Here is a 21,965-nt window from a genome sequence, read left to right as displayed (position 1 = left end):
CTTGCTTGCTAGCAACTGATTTCCTCATGAAAGCTTTACGGTCAATCTTTTTATCTCAGATGAGTGTTTTGTGTCTAATTATTTATTTTTTTGTGGAAAGCAGCTGTGTAATAAATGGGATAATGTACATCCAGCCAGTTATTATCGCAAAATAAAGATGTACATTATCCCTTACTTATTATAATCTTAATTCAAGTGATAAAGGATTTTAAAAGTCTGACAGTAATCAGTGTTGAGTGCTACTGTAAGGTAAACTCTGCCTGTTTTAAATGTTTCAAAATGATAACAGTTGAAAATATTAAAAATTTAGAAATCAAAAAGTAATCAAATGTAATAAGTTACATTACTTTAATAAAGTAATTGAAAAGTTGCACTGCTTTTTTTACATTTTAAATAGAGTAACTTGTAATCTGTAACCTATTACATTTCCAAAGTAACCTTCCCAACACTGAAGATACTTAACAGATAATGTCAAAGATTTAGCGTAGACATCCATATCACAGTTTTGATTTTCTCTGTTTCAATATATGAAATGTTGAAATGTGACTATAATACAAGTAGTGACTTGTCTGCCACCACATAGTGCACTTTTAAATAAGGTTATGATTTTATAGCAAGTTCAGTGAAAGAATGTACCTCCTCAGTTGTATTACAAGCTACAATACCTTAATTCCTCTTCAGCAGCCATTTTATTTTTAAAGGTCTGTAAAAAAAGTCTAAGTAATGCTAGTCTGCATATTTGGTTTATTTTTGTAAACACCACAAACAATCAAAGTTGGTCATTTTGAGAAAGGAGAAAGCTTTAGTATTTAATGTTCTGGTATTTGGGGATTTACAAGAGTTTGTTATATTTTAGAGTTTTGAGGTTACCATTGTGCTGAAGATTGGAGCTTACAGTCAAACCAAAAATTATTCAGACACCATATAATTTTTTTTAGATATTTTTAGTAGTGGGTGCAGGACACTATAGTTCATTTATGTAAGTGAGGATAGCAAAATAAACTGACATATTATACCCAAAATTTGTCATACACTTTGACCTGACCTTTGTGTTTTCTTTAATTGCTAATGTGACCACAGACTGAACAAAATAACACATTGCTTGGTAATTGGTCAACAAAGTATTGAGAATTGTGTAAATATTGTCATACTAACAGCTGTCTGCACTGTAAACCCTAATGCTGTCTTTACTTATACAATCAAGTAATGTTGACTAAACATTACTTAAAATTTTGCATTTTGGACCTATTACTTAAAAATATGAGTTCATTTAACTTATTTACTATCAAAATGCATAAACTTAAGATTTCAAGTGTTGTGAGCTCAAAATCATGATTAATCATTTGAAAAAAAAATCATTTTAAAAAGTCATCTTGAATGTTGAATTTTCAATACAACTGAAATATTTGAGAGAACATCACATAAGCTGACTTCATAAATTAATGTTGATTTTCCTGAAAAGTTTTTTTTTTTTTTTTAAATACTCACCATTATAGTGAATAGTGTTACTTTTGGTTGGGCACTTGGAACTTTGTTTATATTACTATAGTTTTCTTTCTGTTGTTGCAACAATGCAGCATGAAATCAGAGTTCTTTGATTTCAAAGAAAGAAAAGTAATAAATAGATTGCTTTTAGAAGGTGATCTATATTCTAATTAAATCATTAGGTTTTTTAGGTAATTAGGTAATTAAATCATGAGGTTTTTTTTTATGCTGATTAATGATTTTACAATTTTACTGATTTTCTTTTTTTATAAACACTATAAGAAGCTTTTAACTGCGTTTATATAATCTTTTAATATTTGGGGTAATGTGCGTGAGTCACACACAGACTTCAACATTCAGCATGTGAATCACAACAATGGTAACAACTCAATTTTATTTATTTTTATTAACTATCAATAACCATTTTATGAGCTTTTTTGTTTGTTTTTTGTTGTGCTACTACTGACATGACTTGCAGTCAAATATAAGAACATTGTTTAACAGTTTTAAGTTACATTTTCATGTTGAGTTAACTTAAATATATAAGTACACTTAAAAAAATGAATACCAAGTGAACACAATCGTTTAAGTACATTAAATAAGTGCTAAGTTTGTTGAACTGAATGATTTAAGTACAGTCTACAAAACCGCCAAGTTAAATAAACTTAAATATGCAAGTTTTGGAAGATTCCATTACTCAATTAATTTGAGGCAACGAGTTTACTCAATCAATTTAGTCCAATTAACTTATTAGGGTTTTCAGTGTGAATTGTTGATACCTTTCTATCAAAGTCATCTGACATTATCAAGATGAATATGTTCTGACACAGTTTCAGAGTTCTTGTCATATTTTATTACCATTTTCTAAACTATAGCAAATAAACTGTGATAATGTGAGAAATGTTGAAGGTGTCTGAATACATTTTCGTTTGACTGTATGTTTATGTATAGGACAGCTGACGTATGATGCTGTAACCAGCAGTTATTATACAAAAGCTAGTATGTTGACTAAATTTCTAATTCACCAACAGATAATGAAAATGGCATTTTTTGAACATTTACCTACTGATTTAAATACACAAGTCTAATTTTCAATAAACATCATACACTGCAACTATAAGTTCAATTTTAAGTCATTACAGTGCCCTCCACTACCCTTACAAAAAAGTTTATTGAAATGTGCTATTAGTATACTTCTTTTAAACTAAAAATAGGAAAGTATACTTTCAGTCTACTTTTTATGTACTTCTCAGAAATGTGCTTTATATACTTATCAGAAATATACTTAAAATTACATTTAAGTATACTTGATTTATACTTAGAAAAAGTATTTGAGCTATACTTGTGCTCTAAGAATCTGTTTTCATTGTTATACATGAGAGATACTATTACACATCTTCTGTACAAAATTTCCAAAACACAAGCGAAGAAGAAACCAAAACAGATGCTTCCACACTGTAAAAAATGCAAATACATATTTTCCATTTTACGAAACATTTTGTCTCAAATACTAAAAATACTAAGTTATTCATGTTTATTATGTTCAGATATTCATGTAACAAAATATATACAAATTAATACCTAAATACCTAAATAGTAGTATACTGAAAGTTCATGATATAAAGTTCACTTAAAGAAAACTTAAGAGTATACTTAAAGTATAAAACTACTAATCTTGTAGTTCACTGAGACTTTACTTCAAAGTGTACTAAAAATGCATAAAAAAAGTATTTAATTAGTAAACTATCAGTATACCTATTAGTTCACTTTTAGTATACTTGCAGTACAAACTGAAAACATGGATGTAAACTAGTTGTGTACTCAAAGTTTACTACTGTTATACTTAAAGTATACTTAAAAGTATACTTTTATATACTAGAAAGTGGGCCAATTTAGTCCCAAGGAGTATAAAAGTAGTAAACTGAAAAGTATACTACTAGTATACTGATATTTGTATACTTACTACATAAAGTATACTTAAAAATATACTTGAACTTTACTTAAGTATACTTAATAAAATAAACTTGAAGTATACTTATTTTTGGTAAGGGTAATATTCGCACCCTTAATAAATATGAACAAAGATGGCTGTGAAAATAAATCTGCATTATCTTTTTGATCTTTCATTCAAAAAATTCACATAATTCTAAACTTTTATTGAAGTAAAACAACTGAAAGTGGGAAGAAACTCACATTATGAAATAAATGTTTTCTCCAAAGCATGTTGGCCACAATTATTGGCATTCCTAGGAATTCTTATGAGTAAAATATCTCTGAAGTATATTCCCTAGCATATTTACATTTTTTAGTACACCAGGGTGACTTTTTACAGCTGCCTTTGCTTATATTTACCAAGGGTGCCAATATTAGTCGAGGGCACTGTAGTTGCATCCCAAATGACACATTATACACTTATACACTGTGTACTTATGCACTACTGTATGTTGTGTAGTGTATGAATTTTCTAAGGTTTGGTCATTGATTTGGTTTCCTGTACGTAATTGAAAATGCAACAGCTGAGTGCATGAAGTGTCCAACATTCCACACTTAATTTTTCCAGTTATTTAAGTGCACCATCCAGGTATTTAATGTGCACTTTTTCAGTGTGAATGCACTTATCACACTATACAATTATACAATTTAATGGTTAATCAATGTCAATTATCATGGAGTTTACCTAAAGATCTTCATCTGGTTGGATTTTGTGCATATAAAAAACTCAAACTTGGTCATTTATGCATTTTATTTCCATATATTTGCACAATACACAGTCATTACTGAATGATACTTGCCATTGTAGAAAGAAGCAAAATTCAACATGATTGATACAAATATGTTGCAAAAAACAAAAGCTATATAGACAATTCTTCAGATGTAATCCATCTTAAAAGTAAGAACAAGTTGTACATATTTTTAGATAATATTATGTAGAAATCATTAAAATACAGAGAAATTAAGCATGAGCTATACCTAAATTAGAAACAAATAAATGGTGCTATATACTACTGTATCCTAAACTAAAATAGTTGAGCCAATATTATAAAAGCCTATATAAGCACATGACATTCAAATGTGTATAGAGTAAATAATTCTTAAAATCATAGGCACTATAGCATAATAGAAAGGTTTCATAATCCACTGATCATCATTTAACAACAACAGTGCAGTTCTGATGGCTCCCGAACGTGATGTTTTGTCTTCGGTGAAGCCACTGATAAATCCAACTGATCATGAGGATTTTCATGGCACCTGAAAGACAAATAATACATTGTAATACTTCAGAAAAACGGTACAGAATTTGTAAAGTGTGCTAATGAAACATTGGGTCTCATTCACTAATATTTGCATACAAGTTGCATACTTACTGTATGTTTGTTGAAAAAAATCTGAGAGCATGTGCTGCAAAATCTTCAAGTAAAGCCAAGTGTGCCATTGACAACCAGGTTGACACTCATCAAGTGCCTTTTAAATAGACCTAGGCTACATGTGATTGACCATTTTTAGAACTTATGCCACTTTGCAAACCATTTTTTGTAAAATGACACATTTTTGTATTTATTTTTATTTTTTTGTATGTGTGGTTTCAGTCAGTTCTAAATTTCATCCTAAATTTTATGGAAGGCCATTTCCGCCACTCAATAAAAATGTTTAAAAAAGTAATTGCAACTTTTTTTATCTCACAATTCTGACTTTTTTTCTCAGAATTCCATGAAACAAACTCATAATTCGGACTTTTTTTTCTTAGAATTGCATGATTTAAATTCACAATTGTGATTTATAAAATCAGAATTGCGAGATAGAAACTCACAAATCGAATTAAGTCAGAATTGCGTTATATAAACTCGAAGTTGCAATTTATAAAGTCAGAATTGCGAGAAAGAAACTCACAAATCGAATTAAGTCAGAACTGCATTATATAATCTCGCAGTTGTGATTTATAAAGTCAGAATTGCACGATAGAAACCTGTGAATCGAATCAAGTCAGAATTGAGTTATATAAACTTGCGATTGCGAATTGCGAATCAATTCTGACTTTTTTTTCTCAGAATTGTGAGTTTGTATCTCGTATTTGTGACTTTTTTTTTCAGAATTGCTAGTTCATATTTTACAGTTCTGACTTTATAACAAGCAATTGCGAGTTATTAAGTCAGAACTGTAAGACATACACTGGCGATTCTGCAAGCATATCCGTCTTTTTGATCCCTTGGAATTGGTGTATATCATTATATATGGCTATATCACGCAATTCTGAGAAAAAAGTCAGGATTATAAATTCAAATCTCACAATTCTGAGAAAAAAACAACAACTCAGAATTGTGAGTAAATATCACACAATTCTGAGAAAAAAATCTGAATTGTGAGATAAAATTCGTAATAACCCTTTTTAAAAATTTTATTCAGTGGCGGAAACAGGCCACTGTTTTTTGCATGAAAATGATTTCACACACAAATTTGTTACACGCAATTAGTGAATGAGACCCATTGTCAAAAGATATAACATTTCACTTACATTAGCTCATCCATGCTTTGAAAGTCATCAGGACGTTGAACACAACAGTCTTCACAAAGAGAATTCTCAGCCAATAGAGGCCCAGTGAGAAGTAGTTGACTTTTTCATCTGCAGAATAGAAATGTAATTAGTATGATTGTTTGTTTTACCATTGATTTTGTGGTGTAATCCAGCGTTTTAATACTTTTTTTTTTTTTTTTTTTTTTTTTTTTTTTTAATGTGTTTAAGGTTTTTTTTTTTTCTTCAAAGCTAGTAGTCTCACAGTCTGAAATCTATGTGAGTGTAGTTATTGTTTAACAGTGCTGGATGGTGCAGTTCAAACAACAGGCACTAAGACATTAGTAGCAATGAACTGCAAATAAAATTAAATGCACAGCAGACTGTAAATGTTTAATTTGTAGTACACTTACCTGTTTCAAAAGCACTTGGACTGGATGATCCTGACCCACAGACTGAAAGTGGAATAAAGATGATTAATGTAATGCAACCAAATATTTGAAGAATTAAGCTGGAAGTGTTTTTTAACTGCAAGTGATAATTCCTACCTTCTTCTGGGCAGTTTTCTGATTTATCAAAGGTGAAGCTGCTATAGTAATTTTGGCCTGTATATCGCACTGCTTCAGCCTTTGTGAAACCCGAAGCATTATGTCTTGTGAAGTCGGTTGCCAAACATGAGCCATTAACCTTGTAATATTCTGGCTTTACTTCATTTTCTGTAAAACATAAGAAAAAAAAAACCCAAATACATTAGTTTCATAAACAAAAAATATATGCGTTTAATGTAGATGAATATTCCCAAACTACATTTTGTCATTTGTTATTAGCTATTGTGAATCAGAAAGTACATTCACAGACAACAAACTTTACGCATTTCCAAATAATAACAAGACAATTCAAAGGCATTTTGAACATGCACAGATGCACAGAGGGGCACTGGCCAACATCACTGCGTGTGGCGCAGTTATCGCTTGGCCAAAATCATGTTCAGTGGGGGCAGTTATCACTCAGCCAAAATCACAAGGAGGGTGGTTATTGCTCAGCTGAAATCACATTTCAGAGCAAAGGGGCAGTGGCTCTAGCCCTGGTTCTCGAATATAATTTGAATGTTGATCTTAGAGAATATTTGACTCAGATCAATGACACCAAAGTTCTTTTACTCAATGAACATTTAAAATACAAATAATATGACAAATTCTCACCCTACTTCAAAAGGAATTGATTTTTCTAGACCCACAGGCTGATACCTCATCTCAAAAACTCATTCACATGTTTACTATGTCTACGTTGAGTTGTTTATCAGAGCAAGGCATGAATTTATAATATAATGAAATGTAATTGTTACATTAGCAATGTAACATGGGAGAAACACATATTTTTTAATAAGATGTTGTTTTCAATCTCTCGGTTCACTAATGGACACTATATATTTATTAGCTTTCTATTAGTTGTATTCATGTCATATTGGTCAACATAAAGCAACTTAAACACGGAAAAGTTTCTATATTCAAAGTTATTCCAGATTCCTCATAAACTAGTTTAGGTAAATTGCAATGCTTTTAGCAATTTCGCAGAGAATAAAATAGCTTTTAATTACTGCAACTACATCAATATGAATTTCCTAATGAACAGAATAGTTCAAAAACATTTATTAATATATACATTAGTTATATTAAACCACAATGAATAAAATCTTTTAGACTTAAAATGTTAAATTGCTTGTATGCATTTAGATTACAGAGTATTTCTGTACGATTTATTTTCTGTAATGCATAACGATTACAATTACTAGTCCCAGTTTTGCAGTCCCAAGTGTTTATTATTAACTTATCAGCATTTGTTTATACTGGAAAATTCAATCTGTACACATATCTATGAATCTAAATGATATGCTATATGCAAAATTATACATACATTTGGATATAGCACTGTGAGTTAAATTATAAAAATGATCATTTTAATTGTACAAAAAATATATACAATCTAGATCTGTTGCTACTTACTTGGGTGCACAGATAAATGCGTCCCTTTCCCAAATATGATTTTGTTAACATTGTTAGTCACACAATGATTAGCACACATATAATAATACTCTACATCTGGCCAATGTTACACATGCTCAATGTTTTGTACTATAGTTGCTAACAAAATTTAAATATATCAAGATCAAAATTTGTTTATGTTAGAATACAAAATAAATAAATAAATAAAATTCAGCCTTATTTAGACACTTTTATGATTGACCAACTTGAAAGATGTTGGTATACCCATTCAAAAGTGCTAAACAGAAATACATTCATTTAACCTGTTATATAATTTATGACAACAAGAATGATAAATGAGCCATTAAAGCTGCTTTTAACTTATTACAAAGTAAATTATTACTAAAAGTTAATTTATGTTGGTCGATCTAATCTGTCAAATGTGCAGCTGATTGATTATAAAGCAAAAAAATCCTGAGAACTTTTATTTCAATTCCTTAGTTTAGCCATTTCACTACATAAATGACTAAATTTATGAAAAATTCTTAAGGCTACTTGGCAAAAATGTAATTGTTGTTCATTCAAGCACTTTTAATTTAGGTAGAATATGAATGTATGAGCAAAGTGAAATCTCTATTTGTGTACTTCATATACCCCTATTTCCCAATCAATCTAGAAATTTACGCAACACTTTTCTTTTTTTTTTTTGGAATAAAAATGAATTTTTCTCTTACTTGATTGTACTGTTAATTTTGTCCCTCCTCCAAAGGTAATTTTAACGCTAGAAGTCACACAAACTGATATAGCAGTACAAAAACGATTTGGATGGTACCTATAATAATTAGAATAGATGAAACATCTAATAACTATAAATTGCTATTCAGTGATCTGTGAGAAAGAACCAACTTTGCACATCATAAGACATGGACATGTTTTTCCTAATTTCAATAGTTATTCTTGAAATAACAATTCTTGTTACTGTACCATCTTGCTAATAGAAATCAACTGGAATTTCCCAGTTGTTTCTGTGTTCCATTTTTATATAAAATAAAAGCCTTGTGTTATTTAGGTATAAACAGCTCATGTTAAAATCTTTAAAAAAAAAAATGATTACATATTTTTTCGGCCTACTGTTTAACAAAGGTGGACACTCCTAGTTCTGTTTAAAGCTCGTAAGAATTTCTGAATTCAGAATTTATGATTTCTAATTCAGAATTTTCTGAATTATTTCTGAGTGTTAATGTTAATGTTAAGTTTTTACTTACTTGCCTGTGCAAACAAATGGGTTCCCTTCGCAAACAAAATTTTGCCATAGTTATCAGTCACACAGTGACTCTTAGTGTGATAAATACTTAATGGCAAGTTAATTTTGATGTTAGAGCCACTCAGCAATGCAGTTCAAATATTTGTGTAAATTTGTATAATTGTGCAGATTTAAATTTTAGAAAACTGAAATAGATTTTATTAAATAAAAAAAAATGTGAAAATCTGCGAATATGCATAAGACTGCCTGTCCTATTGGTGGATTAGTGAAAAGAAATTGTGTAATATTAATTAAAACAAATGAAACTATAACTTACTTGATAACACAATAAGTTGAGTCCCTTGACCAAATATCAGTTTGTCTCTACTTTGAGTCACACAATTACAAACCCTAACACAGAAATACATAGGATACTCTTTTCTCTGACAGGTATAAATGACACGAGTTTCGTAAATTCTATTAATTATTTGATTAAATGCCAGTGACATTTTCTGTGACAGTGGGTTTTTTTATTTTAAAAAGTCATTCTGAAAAATTTTGATATTTAGTGGTACAGTAAACATAATATATTAAATGACACCACACATGACTCTAAAATTAGATACTAAATTCTATGAAAAAGATATGCTATTATTACTTAAACAGTTGTACTCACTTGGTTGGACATACACTTGTGTTCCATTCCCAAATGTTATTTTACCAATATTGTTATTCACACAGTGGTTCATAGTGGGATAATAACTTCTGTTAGTACCAGGGACACCTTCCGTCATTTTAGATTTAACATATAACTATTTTTATTTAGTAGATTTAAATATAATGAGTAACGATAACTATAGTGATTTTCTTCTGTATTAAAGGGATTTATTTGATATAACGCTGACTTTTGACATTTATTATAAACGTACATTAAAGTACTTTAGATAAACATATACTTCTGTCTCAACATATTTGTCAGCGGCCATCTTGTATATATACAATAACTAATGATAAAGACAACTTACTGGAATTTATTATTGTTTTGGTGCCTTCACCAAATATGACTTTGTTGTTGAACCCAGTATTCACACAATGGTTTTGTTTGGCACTTTATCCTTTCTACTCAAGGCCTTTATATTTTTCAGTTTACTTTTTTAGTTTAGTTACCCAAAGTCCAACATCACTGAACAGAATTTTTACATTTGCTTGATAAATATATTGTAATGCATTTTGTTTCATTGTGAAAAAAGCAACTCTCAATTACAATATTATTATAGTCATGGTTCGTTGATGGAATTATGGGTTTTATCACAGTAAATTTAATACTATGATTAAAATACAACTTACTGATTTGTACTAGAAGTTTTGTTCCTGTGCCAAAGAAAACTTTACGTCCAGTATTTACACAGCCATTGGCCATACACTAAAAACTAGCAATACCCTGATAACAAAGGCATAACAAGCAATTCAGTCAGAATCCATCTTTTAAATGATGTACTGTAAAAACTGAAGGAATAACATATTAATCCATTTATATCAAAGTTTAGGGGTTAGAATAAAAACTCAACTTTTATAGCTTATCAGCATCACTGAAACTACTGAAACCTAAGAAAAACTTTAGCTTTAATAATTTCACAAATTCTTATTATTTGTAATACTTGTCAGATAAATACCTTTGAATCTTTTTAGGAAGAAATTACTGTTGATTTATTGTTCGTAAACTATTTTCTGAGAATCATCATAAAAAGTGCATATTTTAAAAAAGTATGCAATATTTAAGATAACTGAGCCACACTTACTTGAAAACACAGTTAGCTTAGTGCCTTTTCCAAATATAATTTTGAATCCACCTTGATTCACACTGTTGTTGACCATGTACACATAACTGCGGCTCAACATATTATCATTCTGGATAAAGTGTGTTTTTATTTTTTCAGTTGGGATACAGGCTATTATTATCACTAAAATCTAATTTAGAAATAATATTATAATTTATTAAGTAAATATCAGTTGAATGGACTTACTATTTTCATGTTTGTGGATGTACTACAATAACTGATGATTGATGAAGTTTTGTATTAGGGTTGATGGAAACCTAAGAACTAGCAAATGTGTTCATTTTAAACAGTCTAAGCTAGTAATTCTTTTCATACAGTCAATAAAAAAAAAACTCAAATCAGTACTTTTATCTGATTTTCAGTGCAGCAGTTTAATTATGAGTGTTATAATAATTAAAAATAAAACTTACTTGCTTGTACTATAAGTTTGGTTCCCTCGCCAAAGACAATCTTAAATTGATTATTCACACAGCTTTTTACTGTGTAACGTAAACCAACAACATCCTACCAGCATGTACATAGATTGTACGTCTTTCAGTCTTCTAAAAAAGAACTAAAACAATTGACAATTGACAACTGCCAAATTTTAAACATTTATCACGAACCTAAGAACTAAATTTGCTCCGCAGTTTGTTTTTCTGCATGCTGTAATGGTGCAATCAATCAACTAAGCTTAAAAAGTTTAGAAAGTCTAAGGTTAGACAAAGTATTAAATACCTTTGATGTAACAACACATTACAAGTGTTAAAACCATATTTTGTTAAAGATACATACTAAAAGTACTGCTTGCTGAATGCTTGCAACCTATTATTATTTTGTGATAGCTGACCATTATAGCAAAGTAAATAAAATATCACATTCATTTAACAATATTCATTTACATCAGTTACATTACATTCCAAATAAAGAATATAGTCATTTGGTCATTTGAAAAAGCCATAAACTCACTTGAAATAACTGTTAGTTCGGTGCCTTTCCCAAATATGATCTTGTTACCCCCAGGATTCACACATCAGTACAGCACAGTACATTTATTCTAAGGACAACTGTAGCCAATATGAACCCATGTGCAGCAGGGTTCAATATTGAAATATTAATTTCATAATAAAATATTATTCATTTTTTACAATTAAACTAAAACACAGACTTCAGCTTTAAGCAAACCTTATAAAGTTCTACTGAGTTGAATTATTTGATATTATGTTGAGTTAAATTATTTTAAAATTATGTTGAGTTGAATAATTTGATATTATGTAAACACATCTACATGACAATACTAGTATGAATATTGGATACTGCAACTTACTTGTCTGTATAATGAGTTTTGTTCCTTTGCCAAATAATATTCTAATTTGATCATTCACACAGTCATTTACCATGTATAAAAAAGTACTGACATCCTGATAGCACTGAACAGCATTGAGAAGATAGGATTTTACAACAATAGAATAAGGAGTCACTTTAAAATAACTAAATAACTACCTGATGTTCATATTTTAACACAATATTTAGGGTATTTGTTTTCTTTTACTATCACAAAAGTACTATGATGACTATGAATATATCAGTGTATAACCAGAATAGCAATTAGCATAAAAAAGAAGTGGTGCGAAATTCAGTTTTTATATGTTAAAGCTATAAACAAAAAACTGGACATCTTGCCATGATATATTTTAAAGTGATTTTTTAAAGGGCCATATTGCCTGCGTACAACTATTACATTTTAGACTACTAATACAACATTTATTTCGGTCAGTTATTCAATTTAGTTCAATCAAAACATTTTTTCCCTTTTCAATTTAATGTCCTAATATTAAGTCTATAATATTCATCTTGTGAAAGCGCTTAATAAAAAAATGGAAAATAGTTTTAAATTGTACATGGTTTAAAAACTTACTTGAAAGCACAGTGAGTTGAGTGCCTTTCCCAAAGATAATTTTGGTTGTCCCTTGAGTCACACAGTGGTTGATGTGACCACATAAACATAGACTTTCCTCACTTCGTAGCCCAACATTAAGGACAATGATTTATTCATTTATTCATTATGAATACTTTATTTGTAATTTGTTTTAGTATCAAAAATTAAAACTAGATTTATAAGGATGTTGTTATTTTTAGTGTTTTTCTGAGGTCAGCAGTTTAATCAGAGTTGCTGAAGTGGCAATGATATTTTGAATTTATAGTTATCTATAGGTCATATATAAAAGGTTAAACTTTTACAGATGAAACATAGGTTTTAGCTACAGTCTATCAAAATTAGGTGAATTAGTGATTTTGCGTCACTACTAGATATCAAGTGATTGATTGCTTTGATAAAAATATCAGAATTGCCAACATTTTTAATGTTTAAGATTTTTGCATATTTCTGCCTTAGTTTACTGTAAGTAGCAGCAAACTTACTTGAATCAACTGTTAGTCTTGTGCCTTTCCCAAATATGATCTTGTTGTAGTCAGTATTCACACATTAGTACAGCATAGTACATTTACCCTGAATACAACTTTAGCCAACCCTTCGTTTGGTGTATGACATATTTCATATTTATATTTCATGATTGTACAAAACTAAATTTTGAATATGGTTTCATAATATATAAAGAAAGTTAAAGGTATAAACCTTCACATCCAGATTTTCATCCATCAATAAAGATAATAAATATTGCAATATTTAATGTAATGAAGTTACGCAACTATATGATGCTACTTGAACTATATATAATATTGGGAGAAAATAAAGGAATAAGACTTCATAGCCAAATAATGTCATCCAACAATACACGAGATGAAAGAAGATAATGAATAAGATAATGAATATTTATTTATTTACTTCACTAGCATTTTTATTATCGAGCCAAACTGCCTAAAATTAAGTAATTAACTGTAAGATTCAGAAAAATGTTAACTTACTTGATTGCACTATGACTTCGGTTCCCTTACTAAAGAAAATCTTATATCCATCATTCACACAGTTATTTACCAAACACCGAAAACTAGCACCAGTCTGGTAATGCTCAAAGAATTGTATGCATCTTAAACACTTTATACCCTATTATAATAGTATGTCATATATTTATATGATCACTGTGGGTAGTATGATCTTTACTTTTTAATTTATTTATAGTGTACTTTTCAAATATGTATACTTATGTAAAAGTCACCACTAAACTGTTAAATTATTGAATACTTTGAAAATCACTTTGATTTATGCAAATATTGATTATGGATTTTCGTGCTTGTATACGACTACCCTTTATCTTCATCTTTTTTAGGTTTAAAAGACATATTTTAAGAATCAGTTATTATACTAAATTATACTTAAAAAAAAATAAAAAATTAAATATCTTACTTGATGTAACAATGAGACTGGTGCCAGTTCCAAATATGATCTTGTTCCCTCTAGTCACACATCAGTATAGTATGGTACATTTACCATTAGTACTACTTGACTAATAAGGCCTCATCACTTCATTATATTTCATTTTCAGATACTACTTGTTTGAATTGTTTGATTAGTTTAGAACATTTTGTAAGACAGAAAAGAATAATGTAAGTGATTAAGATAATGATAAGCAATAACTACAATAAACTATTAATCATTAGCAAATGTATTTTTGTGAACTCTAAAGAATTCCTGAAACTTGTTAACATACAATTAAGATTTTAAGAAGTTTGCGATTTGATGAATGATTACATTCAATTTTAAATAAGTGAAAACATGTAAATATCACAATTATATTTTCTGTTCAACAGTGTGATCAGACCACTAGGAGGTTAGTATTTGTTAATGTTGATTGTGTCAGAAATGTATTACTTACTAGTTTGAACAACAAGTTTGGTTCCATTTCCAAAGAAAATCTTATTCGTAGTCACACACCCTTGGAGCATGTGCCAAAAACTTCTAGATCTTTCACATACTGTATTAGGTTATAGGCTACCATCTCAGATTACAAATCAAATTTAACTAATTAATTCACCAATGACATCTACACTGTTTCAATAAAAGCAAAAATATAAAATTAGATTATGATCAGTACTAATTTCAAGCATTTAATTATAACGAACATACTGATAATGTGCTTATGAAAGTGTCAGGGTAATCCCAAGATTTAAGTGATTTAAGTGTAAGGTTTAAATTCCGTACATTTCGAATATATTTCAATGTAACATTAGCAGTGACACTGACAATATAAGCTTACTTGTTTGTATTATTAGTCGTGTTCCTCTCCCAAATATAATCTTGTCGCCAGCATTCACACAAGTGCTGACTCCATCACAAAAACCTCATTGTCGAATTGACCTCATCTAACTGTGACATACTTGAAATGAAAAATTAAGCTTTTGAGCATGTGTGTGGATTTGACGGACAGAGAGAAGGGGTTTAATTATTATTAATGGTTTGCTTTTAGAAGGATGTCAAATTGTTTACAAATTAAATAAGATTTAATCAAAATATGTGGTTAAACTGCAATAAGAAAACAGTATAACACTAATTACAAAACATCAAGTACTTTTGCATTTGTCAGTTTTGATATTCAGTATTTCTCTTTTGTACTTTAATGTTTTATTATTGATTTAGAAATGCAAACTTACGTGTTTCTACAGTGAGTTTTGTCCCCGTCCCAAAGATTAACTTCTGCGCATTATTCACACATATGTTGGATCCACAACAAAAACCATCTAGCCTTGTTTGTAGTGTTGTGAGTTTTAGGTTTGTTTGTTTTTAAATATTTTACAAAATAAATAAATGCAAGTACTTTAACAACCTTTTGTCGTTTTGTCTAAATAATTTCATGACATTTTCATATATGGATGTAATTATAAAGAACATTGATAAAGTGCTTGTGAAAGTAGTAATGCCAAGATGCCAAGGCCAAGCTAAAAGAGTTTTCAATTATATTTCAGCAATGGAAATGTTTCTTTTTTAGAGGGATGTCAAATTGTTTAGAATTTAAATAAGATTTAAATCAAAACATCCTGTGATTAAATTGCAATGTGAAACTATATAGCACTTTTTACAGAACACTGAGTATAACACCAAGCATTTTTGCATTTGTCATTTTTTACTTTCAGTGTTTGTCTTTTTTACTTTAAAAGCTTTTTATTGATTTAGAAATGCAAACTTACTTGTGTCTACAGTGAGTTTTGTCCCCGTCCCAAAGATTATCTTTTGAGCAAAATTCACACATATGTTGAATCCATAACAAAAAGCATCTAGCCTTGTTTGTAGTGAATTTTAAGTTTGTGTGTGTGTTTTAATATATTTTACAAAGTAAATTAAATAAATGCAAATACTTTAACAATCCTTTGTTGTTGTTGTTTTTTCTAACCAATTTCAAACTGATTTGTTTCAATTTTGTCAATTTACTTAATTTTTTTTGAACACACAGTTCTTATATCCATTTTATTATAATGAACATATTGATTTATTTATTCAAAAATGCAAACTTACTTGTTTCTACAGTGAGTTTTGTCCCCGTCCCAAAGATTATCTTAATATTAGTCACACATGTGCAGAGTCCATAACAAAAACACCTAGCCTTGTTTGTAGTGTGGTGAGTCTTATTTTATGAAATAAATGAAAAGTACTTTAACAACCTATGTTAGATGTAATTACACTGGTAGTTTTATGTTTGTTTTGTGATAATATTTCACTTTTAAAAAAGTTTTCTACTAAACAGTGACTATTTGGTAAAAATGTGGACTAATTAATATTTGGAGAAAATAAATGGATAAGATTCCATATCCAAATCAGTCATCCAACAATATAGATAATGAACATTATACTTTTTATTGTGATGAACTTTACTGTCATTTTTTTATTCCGCCAAACTGCATAAATTAATTAAGTGTAAGATCTGGAAAAATGTAACTTACTTGATTGCACTATGAGTTTGGTCCCTTTCCCAAAGAAAATCTTATATGCATCATTCACACAGTCATTTACCAAACACCGAAAACTAGTAGCAGTTTGGTAACACTCAAAGAATCGTATGCATCTTAAACAATTCACAAAACACTTTAAACCCTATTATAATAGTACGCAATATATTAATATTATTACTGTGGCTGCTATGACCTTTATATTTGTACAATTTATAGTATACTTTTTCAAATATGTATACTTAAGTGAAAGTCACCACTAAACTGTCGAATAATTGAATACTTTGAATACCACTTTGATTTATGCAAATATTAATTATGGAGATGAAATAAAATATCTTACTTGAATTAACAATGAGATCGGTGCCAGTTCCAAATATGATTTTGTTGTCACCTATAGTCACACATCAGTATACTTTGGTACATTTACCCTCAGGACATGTTTAGCCAATAAGGTCTCATGACTTCATTATATTTTATTTTTAGATATTACTTGTTTGATTAGTTTGGAACACTTTGTACTGGATGGAAAAGTGATTGAATTTCCCTCTGGGATTTATAAAGTACACATCTGTTTATCATCTATTAAGCAATAACCTGTGTATTTTTGTGAACTTTAAAGAATTACTGATTTCCATCAATATCACAAATACATTTTTCTTTAAGTTTAGTGAATGATTCCATTTTAAATAAAAAAAAAAAAAATCACAACATCACAACACTATCTTTATCTTTTTTCTGGACATCAGATCAGACCTCTAGGAGGTTAGTATTTGTTAATGCTGACTCTGAAAGTGTCAGGGTAATGCCAAGATGAAGTTTTGATGAAAATTAGATAAAGCTGTATCAAATTAATTTAGTTGTGATACTTTAAAAAGTTCAACAATACACACACTTAAGGTTTCACTAATGTATATTTCCATTTAAGATGAACAATGTTGAGTTTTCAATTATATTTTAAAAATGAAAATGATTCGTTTTTAGAGGGGTGTCAAATTGTTTACAATTTAAATAAGATTTAATCAAAACATCTTGTGTTTAATCTGCAATATGAAACTACATAGCACTTATTACAGAACGTTATTGAGTATAACATCAACTACTGTGCATGTGTCTATTTTTATATTCAGCGTTAGAAATGCAAACTTACTTGTTTCTAAGGTGAGTTTTGTCCCTTTTCCAAAGATTATCTTTCGAGCATCAGTCACACATATGTTGGGTCCGTAACAAAAACCATCTAGCCTTGTTTGTAGTGTGGCGAGTTTAAATTTTTTAATATATATTTTACAAAGTTAATGTAAATAAATGCAAATACTTTAGCAATCTGTTGTTGCTGTTTTTTTTTTTTTTAGAATAAATTTCGAACAGATGTGTTTCAAATGTAAATTTAGTTGCTTTTCTATACACGCTGTTTCATATTTGCATTTAATTATAATGAACATATTGATAAAGTGCTTATTGATTCAGAAATGTAAACTTACTTGTTTCTACAGTGAGTTTTGTCCCCGTCCCAAAGATTATCTTGTTAGCACCAGTCACACATGTGCTGAGTCCACAACAAAAACCATCTAGCCTTGTATGTATAGTGTGGTGAGTTTCAAGTTTGTTTAAATATTTTACAAAGTAAATTAAATAAATGCAAGTACTTTAACAATCTTTTGTTGCTGTTGTTTTTTTGGTTTTTTTTGTCTAACCAATTTCAAACAGACTTGTTTCAATTGCAAGTTTAGTTGCTTTTTTAACACACTATTTCATATACACATTTAATTTTAATGAACATATTGATGGAGTGCTTGTTGATTTAGAAATGCAAACTTACTCGTTTCTACAGTGAGTTTTGTCCCCGTCCCAAAGATTATCTTCTTAGCATTAGTCACACATATGCTGAATCCATATCAAAAACCATCTAGCCTTGTTTGTATAAGTGTGGTGAGTTTTAAGTTTGCTTGCTTTTAAATTTTTCATTAAATAAATTAAGTGAATTCAAATTTTTTAACAATCTTTTGTTGCTTTTGTTTTAAATGTCAATTTAATTTCAAACTGAAATATATTTTTCATATATTCACTTAATTATAATGCACATTTGAAAGTGATTATTGATTTAGAAATGCAAACTTACTTGTTTCTACAGTGAGTTTTGTCCCCGTCCCAAAGATTATCTTTTGACCATCAGTCACACATATGTTGGATCCAGAACAAAAACCATTTAGCCTTGTTTGTAGTGTGGTGAGTTTTAAGTTTTTTTTTTTTGTTTTTAATATTTCATTAAATAAATTCAAATGCTTTAACAATCTTTTGTTGCTGTTGTTTTTTTCCTAATAAATTTCAAACAGACTTGTTTCAAATGTCAGTTTAGTTGTTTTTCTAAACACACCATTTCACATATGCATTTAATTATAATGAACATATTGATAAAGTGCTTATTTTATTTAGAAATGAAAACTTACTTGTTTCTACAGTGAGTTTTGTCCCCGTCCCAAAGATTATCTTTTGAGTATTAGTCACACATGTGTTGAGTCCATAACAAAAACCATCTAGCCTTGTTTGAAGTGTGGTGAGTTTTTAGTATTTTTATTTGTTGGTTTGAGTTTTAAGTTTAAAGTTCAGAAAACAAATTAAATAAATGCAAATGCTTTAACAATGTTTCATTGCTTTTGTTGTTGTTTTGTCCAACTAATTTCAAACTGACTTGTTTCAAATGTCAATTTAGTTCCTTTTCTAAACACACTGTTTCATATATGCATTTAATTATAATGAACATTTGAAAGTGATTATTGATTTAGAAATGAAAACTTACTTGTTTCTACAATGAGTTTTGTCCCTTTCCCAAAGATTATCTTTTCAGTATTAGTCACACATGTGCTGAGTCCATAACAAAAACCATCTAGCCTAGGTTGTAGTGTTGTGAGTTTTAAGTTATAAGTTTTATGTTTTTTTTGTTTGTTTGTTTGTTTTGTTTTGTTTTTTAATGAAATAAATGCTTTAGCAACCTATGCCAGATGTAATTACTTTTATTACAATGTAAAATTACATTGTTTTATGTTTTACAATAATATTTCACTTTTAAAAGAGTTTTCTGCTAAACAGTGACTATTTGGTAAAATATGGACTATTAAATATTTGGAGAAAATGAAACGTATAAGACTCCATATCCAAATCATTTAATCTAGCAATACAGATAATGAATATTACACTATTTACTGTGATGAACTTTACTAGCATTTTTTTTTATTATTATGTCAAACTACATTTTGTTAACTGTAAGATTTGTTAACTTACTTGATTGTACTATGACTTTGGTCCCTTTACCAAAGAAAATCTTATATCCAGCATTCACACAGTCATTTACCAAACACCGAAAACTAGTAGCAGTTTGGTAACACTCAAAGAATCGTATGCATCTTAAATTCACAAAATACTTTAAACGCTGTTATAACAGTACAATGTAATAAATTAATATTATTACTGTGACTGGTATGACCGTTATACTTGTACAATTTATACTGTACTAGTGAAATTTACCACTAAATGATGGAATTATTGAATATATGCATTTGAGAAGCAAAAATGTTTGGTATTTAGGCAAAAAATGATCATGAATTTATCTTTTTTTTAGTTTAAAAGAAATTTGTAAACTCAAAAAATCATACTTTTTAATTATACTCATTTTTTTCTTTAATGAAATAAAGTATCTTACTTGAAGTAACAATGAGACTGGTGCCGGTTCCAAATATGATCTTGTTTGCTCTATTCACACATCAGTTTAGTGTGGTACATTTACCCTCAGTACATGTTTGGCCAATAAGGTCCCATCTTTTGGGGATAATTTTATATTTATATATGACTTGTTTGATTCATTTGGAAAATTTTATTAGCTGGAAAATAATAATGCAAATGATTATGACGATTATCACTAATCATTAGCAAATTTATTTTTGTGAACTTTCAAGAATTCCTGATCTTGACTGCTATCATCACATATACTTTTACAATATCACAAACATTTTTTCCAGTTTGTTGAATGATTTAATTCAATTTTAAATAAGTGAAAACATGTAAATATCACAATATAGCGTTTCTCTTTTTTGAACATTAGTACAATCAGATCTCTAGGAGGTTAGTATTTGTTAATGTTGATACTGTCAGAAATGTATTACTTACTAGCCTGAACAACAAGTTTGGTCCCTTCGCCGAAGAAAATCTTATTCGCATTCACACACTCCTGGAGCATGTGCCAAAAACTAATGGCTTCCAGTTAAAGGCTACCATCTCAGATTACAGAGTCAAATCTAGCTATTTAAATCACTAATGACATCTGCACAATGTCAATATAAACATTTATAAAAAGCTAGATTATGATTAATACAAATTTTGTACTCACTTGTTATAACTGTCAATTTAGTTCCTTTTCCAAACACTACTTTCCACTGTCCGGATGTCACACTGTAAAGTTTGTCTACACAAAAACGTGGCCTTCTACAGAGTTCAACGGATTCACTAACATATTTAATTATAATGAACATATTGATAAAATGCTTATGAGAGTGTCAGGATAATGTCAAGATGAGGATTAAATAAAGTTATTCCAAAGCTAATTTAGTTGTGATAGTTGTGATTTCAGTGTAAGATTTAAATTCAGTACATTTGACACATATATTTTACTGTAACATTAATAGTGACATTGATAATTGTTTAATAAGCTTACTTGTTTCTATTAGTAGTCTTGTTCCACTTCCAAATATAATCTTGTTGCCAGGATTCACACAAGTGCTGACTCCATCACAAAAACCTCATTGTCTAATGGTGACATACTTAATATTAAGAAATTAAGCATTTAAACATGTGTATGGTTTTATTATATTTTAATTATAGGGGTTTAATTATATTTTAATAATGACAATGGTTTGCTTTTAGAAGGATGTCAAATTGTTTACAAATTAAATAAGATTTAATCAAAATATGCAGTTAAACTGCAATGAAAAAACTATACAATACTAATCACGAAACATCAGTACAACATCAAGTACTTTTGC

General features: G+C 29.1%; 1 protein-coding gene across 1 annotated transcript; it reads right to left on the bottom strand.

The window, feature by feature from the left end:
- Positions 1-4,557: 4,557 nt before the first annotated feature.
- On the bottom strand, positions 4,558-21,178 carry LOC127180746 (M1-specific T cell receptor alpha chain-like). The gene is made up of 5 exons (XM_051135000.1): positions 21,094-21,178; positions 6,541-6,708; positions 6,406-6,447; positions 5,996-6,103; positions 4,558-4,734 (listed from the first exon to the last, which is right to left on the bottom strand). Exons 1-4 carry the CDS (start codon positions 21,161-21,163, stop codon positions 5,997-5,999), a joined length of 387 nt encoding a protein of 128 aa, XP_050990957.1. The 5' UTR covers positions 21,164-21,178; the 3' UTR covers positions 4,558-4,734; position 5,996.
- Between the last annotated feature and the right edge of the window lie 787 nt (positions 21,179-21,965).

This window comes from Labeo rohita, chromosome 2 (assembly GCF_022985175.1).
Source record: "Labeo rohita strain BAU-BD-2019 chromosome 2, IGBB_LRoh.1.0, whole genome shotgun sequence".
Lineage (NCBI taxonomy): Eukaryota > Metazoa > Chordata > Actinopteri > Cypriniformes > Cyprinidae > Labeo > Labeo rohita.
The sequence above is the reverse complement of the archived record's forward strand: the minus strand, read 5'-3'. Positions and strand labels throughout refer to the sequence as shown.